General features: G+C 36.3%; 1 protein-coding gene across 5 annotated transcripts in view; it reads left to right on the top strand.

Moving 5' to 3' along the window:
- The window catches only part of TJP1 (tight junction protein 1), a 166,476-nt gene that overhangs the window by 124,257 nt on the left and 22,900 nt on the right, over window positions 1-19,319 (top strand). For all 5 annotated transcript variants that reach the window (XM_085303319.1, XM_085303318.1, XM_085303317.1 and 2 more), the window contains exons 3-16: window positions 622-746; window positions 956-1,058; window positions 3,583-3,862; window positions 4,456-4,559; window positions 5,351-5,519; window positions 5,878-6,022; window positions 12,650-12,786; window positions 13,936-14,041; window positions 14,291-14,441; window positions 15,565-15,673; window positions 16,279-16,498; window positions 16,935-17,119; window positions 17,258-17,353; window positions 17,794-17,876. In XM_085303319.1, the coding sequence (XP_085159445.1) occupies window positions 622-746; window positions 956-1,058; window positions 3,583-3,862; window positions 4,456-4,559; window positions 5,351-5,519; window positions 5,878-6,022; window positions 12,650-12,786; window positions 13,936-14,041; window positions 14,291-14,441; window positions 15,565-15,673; window positions 16,279-16,498; window positions 16,935-17,119; window positions 17,258-17,353; window positions 17,794-17,876 (2,013 nt within the window). The remainder of the gene's footprint in view (window positions 1-621; window positions 747-955; window positions 1,059-3,582; window positions 3,863-4,455; window positions 4,560-5,350; window positions 5,520-5,877; window positions 6,023-12,649; window positions 12,787-13,935; window positions 14,042-14,290; window positions 14,442-15,564; window positions 15,674-16,278; window positions 16,499-16,934; window positions 17,120-17,257; window positions 17,354-17,793; window positions 17,877-19,319) is intronic.

Raw genomic sequence — 19,319 nt, 5'->3', positions numbered from 1 at the left:
CAGAGGTATTGACCTTGCTGTAGTGGCAGGTCGCCCTAGAGGGAAAGATTGAAACAAATGGCTCTTGTTAAGATGCAGATTTGCAAGTGCTGACAAGGTTTTGATATATTTAATGGTAAAAGTGATCTTGCTACTATTCTTAAGAACTGAGCCTGCAGTCATACTACTGTGTGCTGTGATACTGTCAGTTTTGGAGGCAGGTGAGGTCAAACTGGGTAAATACCATAATGGGAAGTCTCAAAGAAAGTGTAGTATGGCTTTGAATCAGTATCAACACAGTGGTATGTTGTGTTAGGCTTACTGAAAATTGAGATCCTAGTGATGACAGTCTGAGACCCAGGCCATAAAAATATGGATGGGAATACTAATGTTTTGCACTTGAGATATTAGGTAGCCAGTGTCATATCATCTCTGACTTCTAAAGATAGAGTTTTTTTGGTGGTTTTGCCTTGTTTTCTGGTCTGTCTTATGTTCTTCAGTTGCAGGGTCTTCTGCATGGTTAATTTGATCTTTCTTTCTTCCAAAAAGTTGCATTTGTTCCATAGGACCTTTCCATGTTTGACATAATGTGAATTGTGACATGTAAATATTAATAAAAGTATTTGTTTTACTACATTGTAGGCACCTGGATTTGGATTTGGTATTGCAATATCTGGAGGAAGAGATAATCCCCACTTTCAGAGTGGTGAGACATCAATAGTTATTTCTGATGTGCTGAAAGGAGGCCCAGCAGAAGGACTGCTACAGTAAGTGCCMAACTATAAGTTGTGATTCAGGGCATTCATATTTGGCAATGATAACTTAAATTAACCTCCTAATTGTTTTATTCTTGAGATATCTGTAGTTGTCTGTATAGTAAGTTTATTCTACATGTAGTTTCTTCAGGAATGCTTGTTCCCCAATAACTTTTCTACTTGGCTTAAAGTATTTATGCTGCATACTGTCTTCCATTTAGAGAAAATGACCGTGTTGCAATGGTTAATGGAGTTTCAATGGATAATGTCGAACATGCGTTTGCTGTTCAGCAACTGAGGAAAAGTGGGAAGAATGCCAAAATTGTAAGTGAACATCTTGTAGATTTAAGCTTATTTCAGTAATGATAGAGCTAAAAATTGGTGAGATGTCTATGATGAAATACATGCAAGATGCGTGAATGATACTTGGCTAAATACTGAGTGATGTTTCAGGTTTTAAGTGATGATATGATGTTTATCATGTGGGTCACACAAAATCACTTTTTCTAATATCAGTGATATTTGGGTAATATTTTCCTTATCATAAAGTTGTTCTCAGGTTTTAAGTTCAATTCTTGACTGCTCTTTCTTTGCCTTTTGGAGTGTACTTCTATCAGATTTTTCAAAGGTTGGTATATGCTAGCCACTGTTCAAGCCCTCACGTTATCCTTATGCTCAACGAATAGTTTGCCAAAATAAAGTATGATTACCTTAATTCCTATAATTTTGTACTATTTTAAAGTACATGGTTGTCTTTTGAACTTGCAAAACAGCAGAACACATCATCACTAGGGAGCAGCAATCTCTTTCTATAGAATTTGCAGATTTATATTACTGAAAAAATAAAATACAAAAAAATACAATGTTCAGTAATTGCTTAATTTAAGAAAATGAACTTTTCAGGTTTTGCAGAAAAGCTTTTATGCTGGCAATTTTTCTTGTGGTGTTCTTGGGTGCTTTAATAAGGTTGCAAAAAACTGCTATGCTTTGCTTTTGTGAATCTGGCAATTCCTTAAAGACAAACCATCTGTGTAGTGTGCTGTGCAGGACTTTCAGGACTTAAATATTGGGCATAGTAATTAATGTTGTAGACCTAGTCAATGGAAGATCTAGTTGTTGTGTCATTGTGTTCACCTCCTTTCCAAGTAACAAACAAATCTTTGTACGTTTCAGTTGTGGAAATGCAATGATTTCCAGACTTACTCAGAGAAAAATCAGTAAATCAATTAATGAAAGAACTTAATTCATAACCTGTTTATGCTATGTGTTACAAAACTAAACCTTTTAAATGGAGTCTAGTTTTATGCTGGAGACAGTCAGCTATATTTGAGATATGTCTGTGTTAGCACAACTAACTTTGAGCTTCTGCACTAATGTTCCCTTTCCTCTGTGGTTTGCATAAACATAACTTCAGAGGATTGTCAGGCTTTGAAAATAAGGAGAATTACTGTCAATAAGACACTGAGTGTACAGTAGATTACATGTTAGTGAAAAAAGTTTTGAGCAGTGCCAGTAACTGATTTGTGGGTTTAAAAAGAGGGAGAGGCATTTGGATATGTAGCTCTTTGGAAGGAGAATGTGGAGTTGTGCTACAAAGGCATTCCTCCTTGTTGGGAGCTGTCACTCTATGCAGAGGAAAAACAAACACTGATGCAGAGAACTCACAGAAAACTTTATTTACAGTTGTCCTACTCTTAATCTGTGCTCTATATCAATTGGTTAGATTTTTATAGCAAGGATTCAGGGCATTCACAAGCGCATCTGCCTGTTTTCTTCTTTTTGATGTTCTAAGTTTTGGGCTTAGTTTTGCTTCTGACATTTGGTAACACTGTTAGTATGACACAATATATCATCTGTTGCGTCTGAAAGAGGCAGATTGTGTAGAGTCTAAAGTTTTACTCTGGACTCCCCATGCAGTTCTAAAATTACTGTTGAAAAAAATGAAATCTTTTGCTTTGATTACTTCARTTTTTTTCTCCTAAAAGAAGGTGTGTAGGCTGAAGATTTTTCATTTGTTGATGTGGACTAAGTCTACAATAAAATATTCCAGGATACTAAACTAGGAAGGATCTCTCTTCTGAGTTCTATTGTGGATCACTGCTAATCATCTTGTATTATGGGCTTCTTGTACTTTTTTTGGACCTGAATAGAGGTCCAAAATCTTTAGAGATTTTGTTAGAAGACTCATTCTTAGGCTGATCAGTATGTAGTGATATTCTCACCTGACATAAGCTTTTTCCTTTCTCCATGTTAATAATATTTTTTCAGTGCACTTACAGTCAGTAATATTTTTCTGTAGTTCTACAGTCAGTGTCCATGGATGACTTTCTACAGTTTGTGTTATGACTGTAACTGGGCTTTGCTTATTAACTAAGACTTGTACTAAGTACTGTTTTGCAGCAGTTAAGTAGACTTGTTCTGGGGCCAGCTACACATCCACATTTGTTCTTGTGCTAGACATCGCAACTATCACTTTGAATCTTTAACTCTTGTTTAATCTTCCAGTTTCTGTAATGGGACTTTGTTCTTTGTATGATTAGTTCTTCTAACTACCTCTCATTATTCTCAGAATATATGCATTTGTAAGAATTTTTCATATATGCATTTGTAAGAATTTTTCATATATGCATTTGTAAGAATTTTTCATATAGGTATTGTCTCCATATATGTCAGAATACACAATCAGAACATGTGATATGAGTATATAATACATGATTAGTTGTAAATAAAGAAAAATGTAAGCTAGAGAAATTAACATGTATTTAAACTTGATAATGCAAGACAAAGGAGGCTCTATAAGATATACTTGCATGTAGACATAAGCTGATAGCTAATGTTCTGATTTTAGACTATCCGAAGGATGAAGAAAATTCAGATTCCTGTAGCTCGACCAGAACCTGAACCTGTGTCTGAAAATGAAGAAGATAGCTATGATGAAGAGATACGCGATCCAAGAAGTAGCCGTGGTGGTCCAGGTGCCAACAGAAGGCACGAGAAGAGCTGGGTAAGAGATCGAAGTGCAAGCAGAGAGAGAAGCTTATCACCAAGATCAGACAGAAGATCAGTTGCTTCCAGTCAACCTGCGAAACCTACCAAAGTAACACTGGTGAAATCAAGGAAAAATGAAGGTAACTTTATTGTGATTCTRTAAGACCTTTGACTTTTAAAGACTAAATCTCTAAATTAGTGCTGTGTGCACAGCAATTTTCATACAGTCTTTGAAGCCCTTTTACAATTTACTTGCTTATTATGAGCAAGTAACTGAAAACTTAAACTGCTGTTGGATTAGCAGTAGTATTTTTCATATTCCAAAATACACATGCTTAATTGAGGGTAAACTGTTATACGCTGTAAACATATCCCAAGTGGACATCAGACTTCCCCTAGTCAGTTAGTGGCTATGTATCTTCACTGTGCTTTAGAAGGGTCTTCAGTGTCTAATTGTCTTATTTTCTGACACATAACAGTATGAAAATGGGTAATAACTGTGGTGACTGACTCTCTAGAAAAGTACTGTAGACTAGAAGCCTACTCTAAATATTTTCTGATGAAAGTTAAAAATACATGGTTTCTGTTTGTTTTTTTTTTTTTGTTTATTTTTTTTTCCAGTTCTATCTCATCTGTGTTTTGGGTGTAGATCTTCTGTAAAGCAGTGTTGTAAATCTTTGGGTACCTCTCCCTTTGTTTGTTACTGTAACTACATCTTTCTTTCTATTTGAAGAATACGGTCTGCGGTTGGCAAGCCACATATTTGTGAAAGAAATATCACAGGATAGCCTGGCAGCAAGAGATGGCAATATTCAGGAAGGAGATGTTGTACTAAAGGTATAGTAAATAGTGTTATTTGTCAAAGGGAAAATTTGTTGATATAACAGTTCTTAGAATTAATTGTTGCTCAATGGCAGAATTATTGTCAGCAGAAAAGGAATAGACTTCCTGATCCTTGAGAAAAGTTAAAGTTGAAACAATAAATCCACTACTTCAAGAAAAATAAAATCATAAAGCATTTATTTTTTTTTTTTGTCAGGTATTATTCCACAGGCCTTAGTCAGATCAACAGTGCTTTTGTAAAGGAAAAATTCCTTTGTAAATACATAATATTGGGGGGGGAGGCAAGGGAAGATGGTGTGAAACTTCGGCTCTAGGTGGTTAGTTACATGTTATAGTATGCTATTGTGCAACACTACAAATTGCTTTCAGGTTAAACTTGATTTTATGAAAATCAACATACCCAGGGATTTTCATCTCCTATTAACAGCTTTCACTTTGGAATGTTGCCACAAATGTATTAGTGCAAAAAAAAAAAAAAAAAAGTCCTTTCTTACTCTACTGAGCATAGTGACTACCTTAAAAATAGTAATTATTGGTTTTTTGGTTTTGCTATTAGTAGTAGAGATCTCTGTCTTTGAAAGATGAATACGATTTTCTACATTATGTTGTACCTCAAATGAGCCCAAGTCTTCCGTTTTATAGTATTTGAATCCAACTATGGCAATTTGGTAAATATTCCTATGTATTTCTAGRTATCATTGGACAGAGAAACATCATCTTCACTTCACAGTAGATTCATCATTTTTTGGTAAATTGCTAACTGTAATCTTACTACTCTGTTACAGATAAATGGCACAGTGACAGAAAACATGTCCTTAGCAGATGCGAAAACGCTAATAGAAAGGTCAAAAGGCAAATTGAAGATGGTTGTTCAACGAGATGAACGAGCTACACTCTTGAATGTCCCTGATCTTTCTGACAGTATTCATTCTGCAAATGCTTCAGAAAGAGATGGTGAGTATAGATTGGATTCCCAAAGGGAGAGAGGAATATCCTGTATTGTGAAGACATGAAATCCCTATATGGGATAAGAGGGTGGGGAGGAGGAATGAGTTACGAGTAGGATTGCCATGTGGGTAAAATGTTTTTTGATCACCTTTAAAAATAAGGGGGGGGAAGGTCCTGTTCTTTTTCTTGAAATTATTCTTACAGGAACATTGATTTAGTTATTTTAGTTTGAAATAAACATAGAAAATCTAACATCTTCATTTAAAAAAAAAAAAATCTCTGCAAAAGCTTATTTCCATGTGGACAGGTCACACCATCATTTTAATTACAGTCATTTCATGAAAAAACAACTTTTATTTAACAGACATTTCAGAAATTCAGTCGCTGGCATCAGATCATTCCAACCGATCCCATGACAGGCCCCGCCGCAGTCGTTCACGATCTCCTGACCAGAGGTCAGAGCCTTCAGACCATTCCAGACATTCTCCACAGCAGCCCAGCAACGGCAGGTGATGGCAGCATTGTATTATTTTTAAATCAACTATTTGATGTCACTTTTTAAGTAGTAGACGTGTTTGGATTTATACAGTATGACAAATGTGATGCGGTATAATGGTAGTAGTAATAAGGTAGTACTGAATTCAGTGTCTCAAGGGATGCAGCTGAGCCTGTTGCTCATGATCCAAATACTCTTAGGCCTCAAGAGAAATTGAACCTCAAACTGTATTCCTTTTTTTTTTTTGAAATAATTTTACACTTAGAATGTGGTTATGAATGACCATATAGGTTTAATATTAGTGAGATGTTACTGAAGCATATACGATGTATTTGGTCTTGGGAAGAAATTAGCTGTGATCTGGTTCAAGATGACTAGTAGCACAGTCCTTATTGATGGGTCAGTCTAGGTAAATTTGCTGAAATTTGCTTTGTTTAGCTATGGGCTTTATAATTTCCTCATAAGCCTTTTTGAAAAGTTATCTCATGTCTTTAAATATGTTTAATTATTGCAGATAAGCTGTATTACTCAGCAGGTGTAGTCTTGGAATGTAAAATATCCTTGATATCCTTAATTATTGTTTATTAGTAACCTTTTGTTTTCAGAGGTGCAGCCAAAACAATACTTACGCCTTCAAGTTTTTAAATATCTTGTGAGAGCTGGTATGCCTGCAAGACAAATCTTTCCTGCTTGCAATGAGGGATTCCAGTCACTTCCCCCTCTCTTCAACTGAATGATTTGAATAGACACCGCAAAGCTCAAAAGTTTGTTTTCACATAGAAGCCTCAAATCAGTGAGAAATGCTCAACAAGAGGATTCCAGACTCAGGGATGCCATGCTTCATTTGCTTTAAAAATAAACGTTATAGCTCATTAACATCCATGAGAGCTAAGACAACTGGAATAGAGGGCTAGCTCGAATTTCCCACATATCTTCACGTTTTGAAGTGTTTTTAACTGTATTGTAATACTTTACGTTTTGTATAGCTACCAGCTTTGTGCTTATTGCAGTTTTTCATGGCATAGATGCCCTTAGTAACAAGTAGAATCCTGTTACATAGAAGATGCAAGTTCAGCCATACAGTTTTCAGTCCTAAACTAGATGGATTGAATCCCTGCTTACAAAAGCAGGGGCTGTTAACTTTTTTCCTTCTTCATATAAAAAGATCAACCAACTCAAGGTATTTTTAGGTGAGGAAATCATTAATTTGAAGGCAATGATGAAAGTTCAGGATAAATGGATGTTCTGTATCTTTTTACTCATGTCATGATATTGCTGTCTAAGAATATGTCACAAAGGGAGTTATGTTTGTGTTGTGATTTTTAGAGTCAAAAATGATTTTTGAGTGTCATTTCAAGAATGCAGATAAAAGGACAGTTCCTAGGGCTTGAGTTAGTGTGGGAAAATAATTTTGAAATACTCTGAACAATTCTGAACGTTAATGAAAGTGATTTTGTAGCTTTGCCTTCCTCTTGGGTATATGCCCTTCAATTAAGGCACACTGAAAAAATTGATTGTAAAGGGTGTGAGGTCTCTGTCAAATCTGAAACCTATATTTCTTACCATGTATTTCTAAAACAACATGAAAAGAACTGGTGGAGGAGAAGAAAATCCATTAAAATTAAAACCCTGACTTATTTACCCCAGGGTTAGTTCTTTCTTGCCCTATTAAATACAGTAGTTGAGGTAGTCACTTCCTCCCTATGGACTAAATTGTCAGAAGAATTAAACTCTTCCTGAGAAGAAACTTTGAAGCTATATCAACTCTGAATGCATCYGTTATGTTTACTTTATGAACAAGAGCTACCTTGGCATGGATTAACTTCCTCTTGGATGTGTCTCTTTCAAGACCAGAAAATCTGTTGGGCCCTGAGCCACATAAATAAAACCTGCTTCTAACATGTTTTTCTTATTTATTTAGGRGTGGGGTTTAGTGCAAGAATAGATTTGCTGTAAGTAAATTAGATGCAATTCCCTGTTGTGGTTTAAAATTTGGAGAAAGATCTCAAAGCTGCTTGAAAACAACAAAGCTGAGGAAGTTAAGTGCAAAAAATGTCAGACTTYGAGCTTTAGGAGGGCATTAAGAATGTATTGAAGACAGTGGGACTTTCTAGCCTCTATTCTGCAAAGTGTCTGCTGAGGAGGAGAAATTTTATTGGAATGTGCTTGGTCCTTTCATAAAAGCTTGACTACAGACTGACACTTTTAGATCTGCACTAGACTATAGAAATCTCCCAACTTTTCTCAAACTCAGATTCTAGAACATGTTCTTTTTAATTTACTGGTAGTATAATTAGTAATTTTGGGGGTATCTTATGTTTTTTTTTATGGTAGATTGCAAGTTATCCGAAGTTAGTCTTAATCCATAGTTAGTCTTAGAAGGGATCCAGAAAATGGTAGGTTTGTGTGTAAAGTCACTGATTTCTTGTGCTAATTCAGTCAAAACTATCTTTGCGTAGGATAATGTCTTTATTTCAGTTAGTAGTCTTTACGTAAGTGTACATTAAATCAATAGTGAGAACTCAGGATTGACTCTTAGTGGACATAATTTCCAGATACAGTGGAGATTTTTAAAAGGTGTGGGTTCTTCCCCCCTCTTTGAGGAGGGAACCCAGCTCTGGAGTCTCTTCTCTTCGCAGATAAGCTTGGTTTTGGATTTGTTTCTGAGGTAGTTCTAGGTTAACTAGTCATTTCTCTGTAGTTCCTCCGTATTGAAGGGACTTRGAAATCTGCAGATGTAGACAAATACTTAGAGCTCTGGAGACTTTGAGAATTTTTAGTCAACTGATACTGAATTAGGTACTAAATGAAATATAAGATAATATGTCCTGGCTTTGGGAAGAACTTGTTCAACAGACCATATTTTAAAGGGTAAGTAAAGTTTTAAAGATGTGTATAAGAAGAGCTGTTTAGGTGGAGGAAAAAATAATCTAATAGATTGTACAAAATTACCTTTAGTTCTTTGACATTCTGTGTTTAAGAGCAATACTTAGCCAGAGCAAGATGATCTTCTACGCATACTACTATGGTAGTATGTACTATGGGCAGGGGAGAGAAGTGTCGTGCATGCTATTTTTTTTTTTTTTACCTCTCTGTTCCCATTGCTCTATCTTGCCTATTGCCTGGACATCTCTGCGTACCTTTTGCCAGCTGAAACAACTTGCTCTTGATCTGATTCTCCTTTGCTGTCCTCTTTCCATGGACACTGGAATCATAAAAATGCTTTTTAGTGCGTCTGTCATTTCAACATCAGCAACAGAGGTGTGGTAGCTTGAAGGAAGCTCTGTAGAGGTGGTCATTAGTTTTGAAAGGATGAGGCTGACTTGTGTAGTGAGTCTGTGAGTCTATATACTGCACAAGAGGCTTCCTCTGTCTCTTTCAAACAGCTAATTGAAAAACTGGACTGTTGGACAAGAGTTYACCTTGCTTTGAATGTGCTCAGGAAGATGCTGATCTTGGGTCTTGCTATCTTCTCATAGTGAACAGTTTAAGATACGCAAAAATACGTATTTGGACAAAGCCTGTAAATTCATATTTTTTCAAAGCTTTTCTGTGCAAACATAATACATACATAGAAATGTTTTGCAAACTTTTTTGCAAATAATGAAAAGCACAGTGGATGGCACTAATGTGCAGCTGACTTGGTGTTTTGTATCTGAAGGTTGTTTAAAGCTGCTGCAGTTGGGCATACTTAAGAAAAAAAGGAGGGGGAGTGGAAAGGTCCCTGACACAGCACAGATGTTAAAGAACAATACTGCCAGAACACATATGCACTTAACACCTTTGACTCGTGGGAAGTGCAGCTGTCACTTCTCAGCAAGTTTCCATCACCTAGAAACAGTGACAGCATCAAGTTGTTTCCTGTACCATCTTGCGAAGRGGGGAAGTATGCAGTGCTTGCTAGACAACTTAAAAGAAAAAGATTCTCTCTCTTGTTGTTTTGAGCTTTTTCATTTTGTTCTGTTTCTACTGTCATTCCCATTTAAACTTTGTTTCCTTGCGTAGAACACAACTGACCTTTTGCAGCCATTGTAGCTGCCCAGGATGTTGCCTGCACGCGTGGCAGCAGAGTAGCCTTGACGCAGAGCGCTTCRTGTCCTGGAAGGCGCTCGGGTGTTTGACTGCCTCTGTTTTGTGCCATGCTCTCAGTGCCTGTGTTCTAGTTACTGTTCCGGTGAGCTGCTTTTTATAATATAAAGGGACTCCTTTGTATTTAGGATTTTTCTTGATATATGCAGATGCACAAGGCATATAGAATTAGTGTTTTGGGTTATGCAGAGAGAAAATGTAAAATTAATAGTCCTGTATACTAACTGTGGTATTTTTGGCCTTACTAAGGCAAAAGAGAACAGTATTTTGGAATAAGGCTTCTCTTAAGTTTTGGGAGAGAGCATGAAAAAGGTAGAGAGTGCTCAATGAGAAATTTACTATAAAGTATTAGTAACTTACACTTGATATCCAAACATCTTTGGCAGGGAGCAGAGGAGCTAATTGTAGTCCGTACTGTTACAGGATTTCTTTTGGTTTGTAAATTATTTACTTTGCTTTTAAGCAACTAAATGTGTCCATCTCTCTTTAATGAGAGATGATAACTTTTTTTTCCAGGGAAAGGAGTTGTCCAGTCATATCTTAGCATAGTACTGAAAGTAAAATTATTGCTTTAGCTTATGCACTTTATTTTGTGGACAAATGAATGTATACTGAAGATCTGAAAGGAACAGCAATATTTTTACACAAGTTAGGCAACAGAAAAAAAACTCGGTGCTTGCATTTCATTTTACTTGACCTAATGGTTTTAGCATCATTTTTTTCAATTTTGAAAGGGAGCTTAAAAGCGTATTTATGTGATTTTTTTTAAAAAAGCATAAATAAGGTTTTTAAAAATCTAACCACTGTACTCGTATTTAACAACTACTTGCAAATAGCTGGTTGTTTCCAGTGAAGGATGACTGTCTTCTGTGAGTTGTTATAGTTTGTGTATACTCCTGATAATTGGTATATTTTAAAAACTAACTGGCAGAAGAAGGYAATACTAATAAATTCTAGACTAATAGTCTCTCTAGAGAGTGGAGCTGAACTAAGCTTTGTTCCTGATGTTTCATATACATGCAACATGTAATGTTTCAGAAAAGCATGTTTTTCTCATGTTTGTGTTCACTCTTATTCTTTCATACAAGTATTGAGTCAGTGTAATTGCTGCCTCTCTCTCCCCACCTCCAAGTCTGCATTGAAGTAGTGGTTTGATTAACAGACAGTCTTTACTCTGCATAATGGATTTTTGTGGATACATTCTTATTTTGYGGGAAGTGGTGTTCATTATTGTGTGGTAGCACCATCTAGCTGCTGGTAGTGAAAGATAAGGTGTTTTTTCTGTGTACGGCACTTACAACCAAACTGTTTGTTCCTTTTTAGAATACTTGTTTATTTTCTCCATGGCAGTGTAGTGTGGTATTGCATAAAAGGATAGGATTTGTTTGGCTCTKTCTGTCTTCTTTCAAATACCTTTGTATCCTTGTGTATTTGCCAGTGCAGTCAGGAACTGAGTAGGTGTCTTGAATCTCTAGCTTGTTTAGAATGTGTGCGCTCTGGAATTAAGGCTGTCTCCTTAATATCCAAGTCTACAACTTCATTTTTTTCAACTGCTTATTAATGTTGATCTGCTCTAGCCTTAATACATTATTTCATATTGAATAGATGAGTGTAACAGTTAAATTTCACATRCAGGATGTTGTGTACAGGTACAGTTCTGCTATGGTATAGCTGGTAGCAAAACAACCTCTATGTTAAAATAGTTGATCTTTGAGCTAAAGGAGTAGAAATCACACTCTTGGAACTTTAGATATTCTTACTGTTTTCAGAATGAGAGTGTTTTTTTTTTTTTTAGCTTGTCATATACTCCTTTGATTTATGCTATAAATATGTATAGGAAAAATGTAAGAGCAGGCCAGTTGTCCTTCACTAAAATGAGTCAGATGACTGTATGAGAAATGTTCTTGGTTTTTACTTCTAAGTGCAATAAACTGCAGCTTCTGTGGACCTAGGGCCACGTTCTCTGCAGAGGGCAGGAAGCAGCTAGGGACAGGTTTAGATTCTGCCTTTCGCCTTCATGAAGCTATGCTGCACGGTGTACATGYGTCATGGCACAGGGCAGCTCCCATACACACAGGACTGGCATGGCCAAAACACAGCCCAGAGCACCTCTGGAGATCTCATACCTCCACAGGGAGGTGTGATGGAGTGCAACATAAGGACTCTTTTACCTCTAAAYGCCTTAGCTTTCCCTATGGAGTCCCCTCATGAGGGAGAGCTTTCTCATTTGAAGCAAGGAGCAGCAAAGATAAGCAGTCTAGTTCCTGATGGCCTTCCTCTTTGTAAGAAGCGGTATCCAGAGARGAGTGTGTGGTGTGGAGAGGTTTGTTTTGCTGGTTTTGTTTTGTGTTTTAGCGAAGTTGGGACAACATTTTCAAAAACTTTGAAATGGTAAAAATGTTAATATTTTGATGCTGTAAAAGAACAAAACCTTGTTAAATGATAATAGATACTTCAATGAAAGGATTTTATTCTTTAGTCCTAGTATCATACAATCACTGTAATAATTCTATATGTGGTGTGATTTTTTTTTTCTTATTTCCTAATACAGTCTTCGAAGCAGAGAAGATGAGAGAATAACTAAACCAGGAGCTATTTCTACACCAGTAAAGAATGCAGATGATATTTCTAAAACTGTGGAAGAGGTGGCAGTAGAAAGAACTGAAAAACAAACTCCTCCACTCCCAGGTAAAAATGTTAAAACATTCATTATGTGTATTTCTGAGAATGGATACCCAGTAAAGATTCACACCAWTGCATAGATGTGGAATGATTTCTTACAAAGTCTTAAAACTGACCAAGTTATAGTTACTTCAGCCTGTTTTGAGTTGTATTGGGAACAATAATGCTTTTAAAATGCGTTGTTACTGTAGTGTTTGCTAACTGCAGTCATGGAACAAGAAGCCATTGTAAAAAGTACACTGCAACTAATATTAAAAACAAAATATGAGGGATTCCTTTTCTTATCCTAAAGGGAAGTATAAGCTAAGTAACAGCAGGTGACAGTTGGTTTCAGGATGGGGTGGGGGATAAGATAGTATGCTGACTGGATGTATGCTGACTGGATGTTGTTCTGAGCAGTTCTTTTTATGGCGTTTAAAGAAAAGACCTTTTTGCAATTTGAAAACGGGTGAAGAGGAGCTGTGCAAACAGCTCAGAGGCAGCTGCTCTGGAAAGGCAGGGTAGAAGGAGAAAAAACATTTTCAAGCTTGAAAATAATTAAAAACTAAAGGGATGAGCAGTGAGACTCATTGCTATGTGGTCTTACTACTATTTGTAAGATTCAGTAGCTCAGTAAAAAACTGAAGAGTTTGGATGGGAGGAGATATCTGTAGAAGTAAACCAGTAAATAAAGGTATTATTCAGTTTCATGTTTGCAGGTGAGATTGACTTTGGATGATGCATAGTCTGGAAAAGGAGCAGTAAAGAGCTTATTCTCTAATAGCACTACAGACACCTGCAAGGAAATGAGTATATCTCAGACTAATGAAACTGGTGAGATGTGGTYGATTATATCAAGGGAGGGTGAAAGGAGAGAGTTCATAGCTTTGGCTAGGAAGGGATCATCAGAGACTTGCAGGAAAGTGATRTTGTGCTATATGGTAAGGACAAACTCTGTTATAAAAGGTGTATAATAAAGCTGTTACCAAATTTCAAACTGGTTCATTCAAATGAGCTCAGATTTGACAGGAAGACAGTAAAGTAGTTGGAAAAAGCAGCAGGATTTGTGAATAGAAAAAGGCTACTGAAGAGGTCATTAGAGTGTTAATTAGGGTATGCTTTGTTTTCTCACCTTTAAAAGACCAAAAAGACACCATAACTTCTATATTTCAATAGAGCCAAAGCCAGTGTATGCACAAGGAGGACAGCCAGATGTGGATTTACCAGTCAGTCCATCTGATGGTCCTTTACCCAATTCAACCCATGAAGATGGAATGCTTCGGTAATGTAACACTAACCTCTAATTGAATCTATCATGTAGTTCTTGAGCAAATCAAGCTTTTGTCCAAAGTGATGAATAAGTGAGTCTGTAACAACTGCAGGTGATACACAGTTAGTGGTATGCATACCATAATGTACTCTAATTGAAGCAAAAGGAGAATTATTACTTTGCATGTCTCCACAGCTTCAAATTTATTAAGATATTTTATACTATTTTACTTCTAAAGTGAAATGTTTCCTAAATCTCTAGGCCAAGCATGAAGCTGGTAAAATTCAAAAAAGGAGATAGTGTGGGCCTGCGGCTAGCTGGTGGCAATGATGTTGGCATATTTGTAGCTGGTGTTCTGGAAGACAGCCCTGCAGCCAAAGAAGGATTAGAGGAGGGAGACCAGATTCTCAGGGTATGTCAAACTTTTGACAGTACAAAAATTCTATTGTAGCAAAGTGGTGTGGTTTTTCTGTTGTAGTATCAAATATATTGCTGTTGTGGTTCATACTGTTTTCCTGTATGTACTCTGAACTGTACTAGGTGATTTAGAAGCAGAATTTCTTGCTACTGTAGTATTGCTAGGAAGGTTAGTGAGTTATGTGTCTAGTTGCCTAAACTAAAGCCATCTGAAAATGTTGGGTTTTTTAACTGTTGGAGTTACTAAATTTTAAGTTGTGTTTGTATATGTATTTGCAACATATTTTACTACCAGTTAGAATCTGAAAGCTCTTTGAAATCTTAAGTGAAAGAATAAAGTATGATTAAAGAGATCTACTCCRTGTTTCATGCCCTGGACAAGTGTGTGCTTTTAAGAAGGCAGRGCTTTGATTTTGTTAAACTGATTTTTACTGCCCCATATGTTCACATAGCGCACTTGAACTAGCACTTGGTAGTTACTGACAAGTTGATAGTAAATTTCATGTGTAGTGTGAACAATAAATGCAGTTTATTCTGGTTACGTATTTCCTCTTTAAAAAAAAAAAAAAACTTTTGTCCCAGAGTTTTGATCATTCAATTTTATTTATTGCCTTTCACGTTAGGAGGCTTTTTGCACTGCAGTCATCTTACTGACTGCTTGTAGAATATAACTGGGAGGAATATGAACAAAATCTTTAGAATTACTTTTTAAAAATGCTTAATCAGTCATATATTCACTGTCTAACCTGGCAGTCAGGCTGTATTTAGCAACCAAATATTAGACCAAAGAGAGACTATAATGTATTGGAAAAATCATGTGGCGTATTTTGGGTCTAATAGAGAGCGGCACTGCTTGACAGGTGTTGCTAGATGCTCCGTAATACTGGTCTAAGGAAGACGGAATGAATAGGTGCTTAATATTCTAAAAGCTGCACTTTTATCAAGAAATAAGTTATATCTATTTGGAGATGCAGAAGGTTTCTTGAGTGCATATTTTTGGGGTGTGTATGTTAAATTGGATAAATAACATTAGTAATAAGCTAGTTCACATTTCCCAGCATATAGTTGTCTGTTACAATGATGTATGCTAAATCAACTGATTACGTGGTTGATACCAGGTAAACAACGTAGACTTCACAAATATCATCAGAGAGGAAGCTGTCCTTTTTTTGCTTGATCTTCCTAAAGGTGAAGAAGTAACCATTTTGGCACAGAAGAAAAAAGATGGTAAGCATTTGTATGTTAGGAACAATGTAGTGRACTGCTTTTGGAACCAGATAAAAAGTATAACTAATATTGAGTTATGTTTGACTTGCAAGAAATTGACACCTTAGACTATTAACTTTTTCTTTGGATTTGGGATAGTTTACTATTTCAAATGGGGTAGAGAGTCGATGTAGTAATAACAAAAATAGTATCTGACAAACGTGTTGGTATTAAATGTTTTGTTGGGGTGGGGAGGCAGGAAASCATTTGTCATAGTTCTGCATTTGCAAGTAAGTGGAGATCCAACTTTATGCTGATGCACGTGGATGCGTACGCACAAACATCTTTCCTAGTGTAATTCTTCTTAGGGGAACTGAATTAAACTAGACTAGTGCCTGATTTTTGTCAGAARCAGTTGACTTTCCAGCAATAGTATTTGCTGTTAATAGTTTTGCGGCTTAAAATAGAGAAGCTCTGAGACTCTAAGGCTTTTTGAAATAATTTTATGTATTTCAAAGGAGGAGAATYAAAGATAGGGGAGACACTGCTTTGAGTAATTCATGAGAGCCTCAAGACGTAAGCAGAACTTGTGGAACATTGTATGTTTTGGTTTCGATTTCTTTCAGTTTATCGTCGCATTGTTGAGTCTGATGTAGGGGATTCTTTCTATATCCGAACACATTTTGAATATGAAAAGGAATCTCCTTATGGACTAAGTTTCAACAAAGGTGAAGTGTTCCGTGTGGTGGACACACTATACAATGGCAAGTTGGGTTCATGGCTGGCAATTCGAATTGGCAAGAATCACAAGGAAGTTGAAAGAGGTATCATACCTAACAAAAACAGGTACGATCTTAAAGTAGTTTTCAAACAGTAATTCTTAAGTACTATTTTAAATCTTATATTTGTATAATGATATACSTGATCTACTGGGCACTATTATAACTTGTTCACTCAATTTTTTTTAACATTTATTTATTTATTTTTTTAAAAAACAAGTTGAAGTTGCTCCTGGTTTGTGCTAAATTGCATATAGATTTGCTTTGGACTCTTACACAGTCTGCGGAAAACTAACTTAGAACTTCCATCAACATGAGAGTGGTTAATTTAAACAAAGCCTTCAAAAGGTGGCATCTGCCTGAGTAGGTCAACCTTACTAATACTTTCTAATACAAAGAAAACTTGCTTCAGGTGTTAGTATTCTAAGAAGAATAAACTTGATAGTCAAGTATTACTTTAGAAGCTGACTTGGCAACTGGTTTGGGATTTGTTGTCGTTGTAGAGCTGAGCAGCTAGCTAGTGTACAGTACACGCTTCCAAAGACAGCAGGAGGAGATCGAGCAGACTTCTGGAGATTCCGGGGTTTGCGTAGCTCTAAAAGAAATCTCCGAAAAAGCAGAGAAGATCTTTCTGCCCAGCCTGTTCAGACGAAGTTTCCTGCCTATGAAAGAGTTGTTCTTCGGGAAGGTATGCCCTTATTGTTAATATCACTGTAGTRGGTTGTCAGGGTGATTTGGTTTACTTTGTTTTCATCAGTGTATTAAGAGTCTCTTGCATTTATTTTAAGAGATTGATTCTATTTTTATTTTTTTCCTTTAATTCCAGCTGGATTTCTCAGACCTGTAACAATTTTTGGTCCAATAGCTGATGTTGCACGGGAGAAACTTGCTAGAGAAGAGCCAGATATTTTTCAAATTGCAAGTAAGTGTCAGATCAAGTTTCTCACCCATCTAAAATAGACAACCTTTTACTAGAATTTTTATTTATTGTTACTTTCACCATTTTTTAACAAGACTTTGACAATGTGAGRTATCAGACTAAGTGTCAGCTTTTTCACCAGCTGTTCGATGTTTTTCTGAATGCAAAAATATTAGTGTTGTTGCCTTCTCTAAGCCTTGTTTGTATTCAGCACCTTTCTAGTATTTTACGATTTTGCAAAGATACATGTGTTCAGTGACTTTTATGACCGRATTAGTTGGTAGTTTAATTTCTATGTTATTTAAGAGGAGTGTTTTCAAAAGGAGTGTTTTCAAACTTAATTGATATTTTTTGAGGTAGGAAATGGTTTGTTTTATCTTAATGAGGGGATGTAGAATATGTTGTAAATTTACAATAGATTTTTGTTGTATCCTCTTTACCAGAGAGTGAACCAAGAGATGCTGGTACTGACCAACGTAGTTCTGGCATTATTCGTCTTCACACTATAAAACAGATTATTGATAGAGTAAGTCTCTTATTATCACTATACTTCTAACAGACCAAGTCAAACTTTGAAAGTAAGTGAGCAAGAGCAGATGTGGAACCGGTATGAGTTTGAAAGATGTTGGATATTCTTAATATAGAAACATAAATCACATTAGTGGTTTTGCTTTAAAAATTACTTAGGTCAAATTGAAATAACTTAAGCAGTGGGATAAAATGTTCTTTTTTTGCAAGTGCTTTATAAATTCTTTAATCTGGGCTTTGTAACAGAACATGACAGCTCTTAGAGTCCTTGGGTTCCTTTCTTGTTGAACCTATGAAGTTTAAACTTAAATTGTAATTCAGAGATAGCAAACTTTTTCACAAATATGCCTTGCATAATGGTTGATGTTCTGGCAGACTGGCAAAACAGAAGTTCTGCAAAATGGAAAACTCCACTGAATCTTTGATTAAAAATAAAAAGGGCAGGGGAAGAGGGAGAAAGGCCAACCGAGAGTTAATGCAAGCTTACTTGACTATGGTGGGGCGTTGGGGCGTGGAAGCTCTTGTTGCTTTCTGCGTTATTGTATACTGTGTTGCATGCTCTTACACCCCTTGTTCCTACACTCCTACCTGCTGATCTCTTTTTCCATCTTTTTATTAGTAAATAAACAAACGTTTTCTCCAAACTGATAACTGCAGCCTGGAAGGACTTCTAGCCTTTGTTCCAGGAGTTCTTCCTCCTCTTCATTATGGCTGTTTTAAGCTGCTTCCTCTTTCACTTAAAGCCAATATGTGACATTACAGCTACGAACTGATACTTTATTTCAAGTCTCACCTTTGCACACATACACCCTTACCCYGTAGCTAACTTATTAATGAATTGATGTCAGTTTTCTTGTGGGAGGAATAGGGGAAGAGGTCTCTCTCTATTGGTACCTTCTTCCTTCAGTTTAGCTTCCTTGATATGCTAGAAACTCCTGATACTGGTTCATAACTCTCTACTCTTTCCTTTTCCTACTTAAAAGCAAACTTTCTGAAATCCTTCAGTAGTGAACAGATACTCTAGTAGCAGAGCAGGAATGTTACTTGTGTGTTTGAGATGAATCTTGCAGTGGATGAAGCTAGCCAAGTTCTTACATTCAAAATATTGMTCCCTTGGAAGGGAGGATGGAAGTGTGTGATGGGCTAGGCATTGAGTTTGGATCTTCTGGATAAGACTTTGCTTATTTTTTAGTTTAGCACCCTTTTGTAGTTTCTGCCTGCTTAAGGCTTGTTTTATAGGGAGCTAAACACTAGAAATCTCAGTTATGCAGTCAGTCCTACAATTTTAATATGTGTACCCATGTAACCTGGTATCAGAATTGGCTTTGTATTTTTTCAAATGAAAAAAATTATGAACTCTGTAAAGGTAACAAAACAGATATGTAGAGAGTTTTTTTTTWAAAAARAAAGTTTAAAAGCTTTACTTACTTGTATTTGTATT

This window comes from Rhea americana, unplaced genomic scaffold, assembly GCF_003343005.1.
Source record: "Rhea americana isolate MKP2758 unplaced genomic scaffold, rheAme1 scaffold_2, whole genome shotgun sequence".
NCBI classification, from domain to species: Eukaryota; Metazoa; Chordata; class Aves; order Rheiformes; family Rheidae; genus Rhea; species Rhea americana.
The sequence above is the reverse complement of the archived record's forward strand: the minus strand, read 5'-3'. Positions and strand labels throughout refer to the sequence as shown.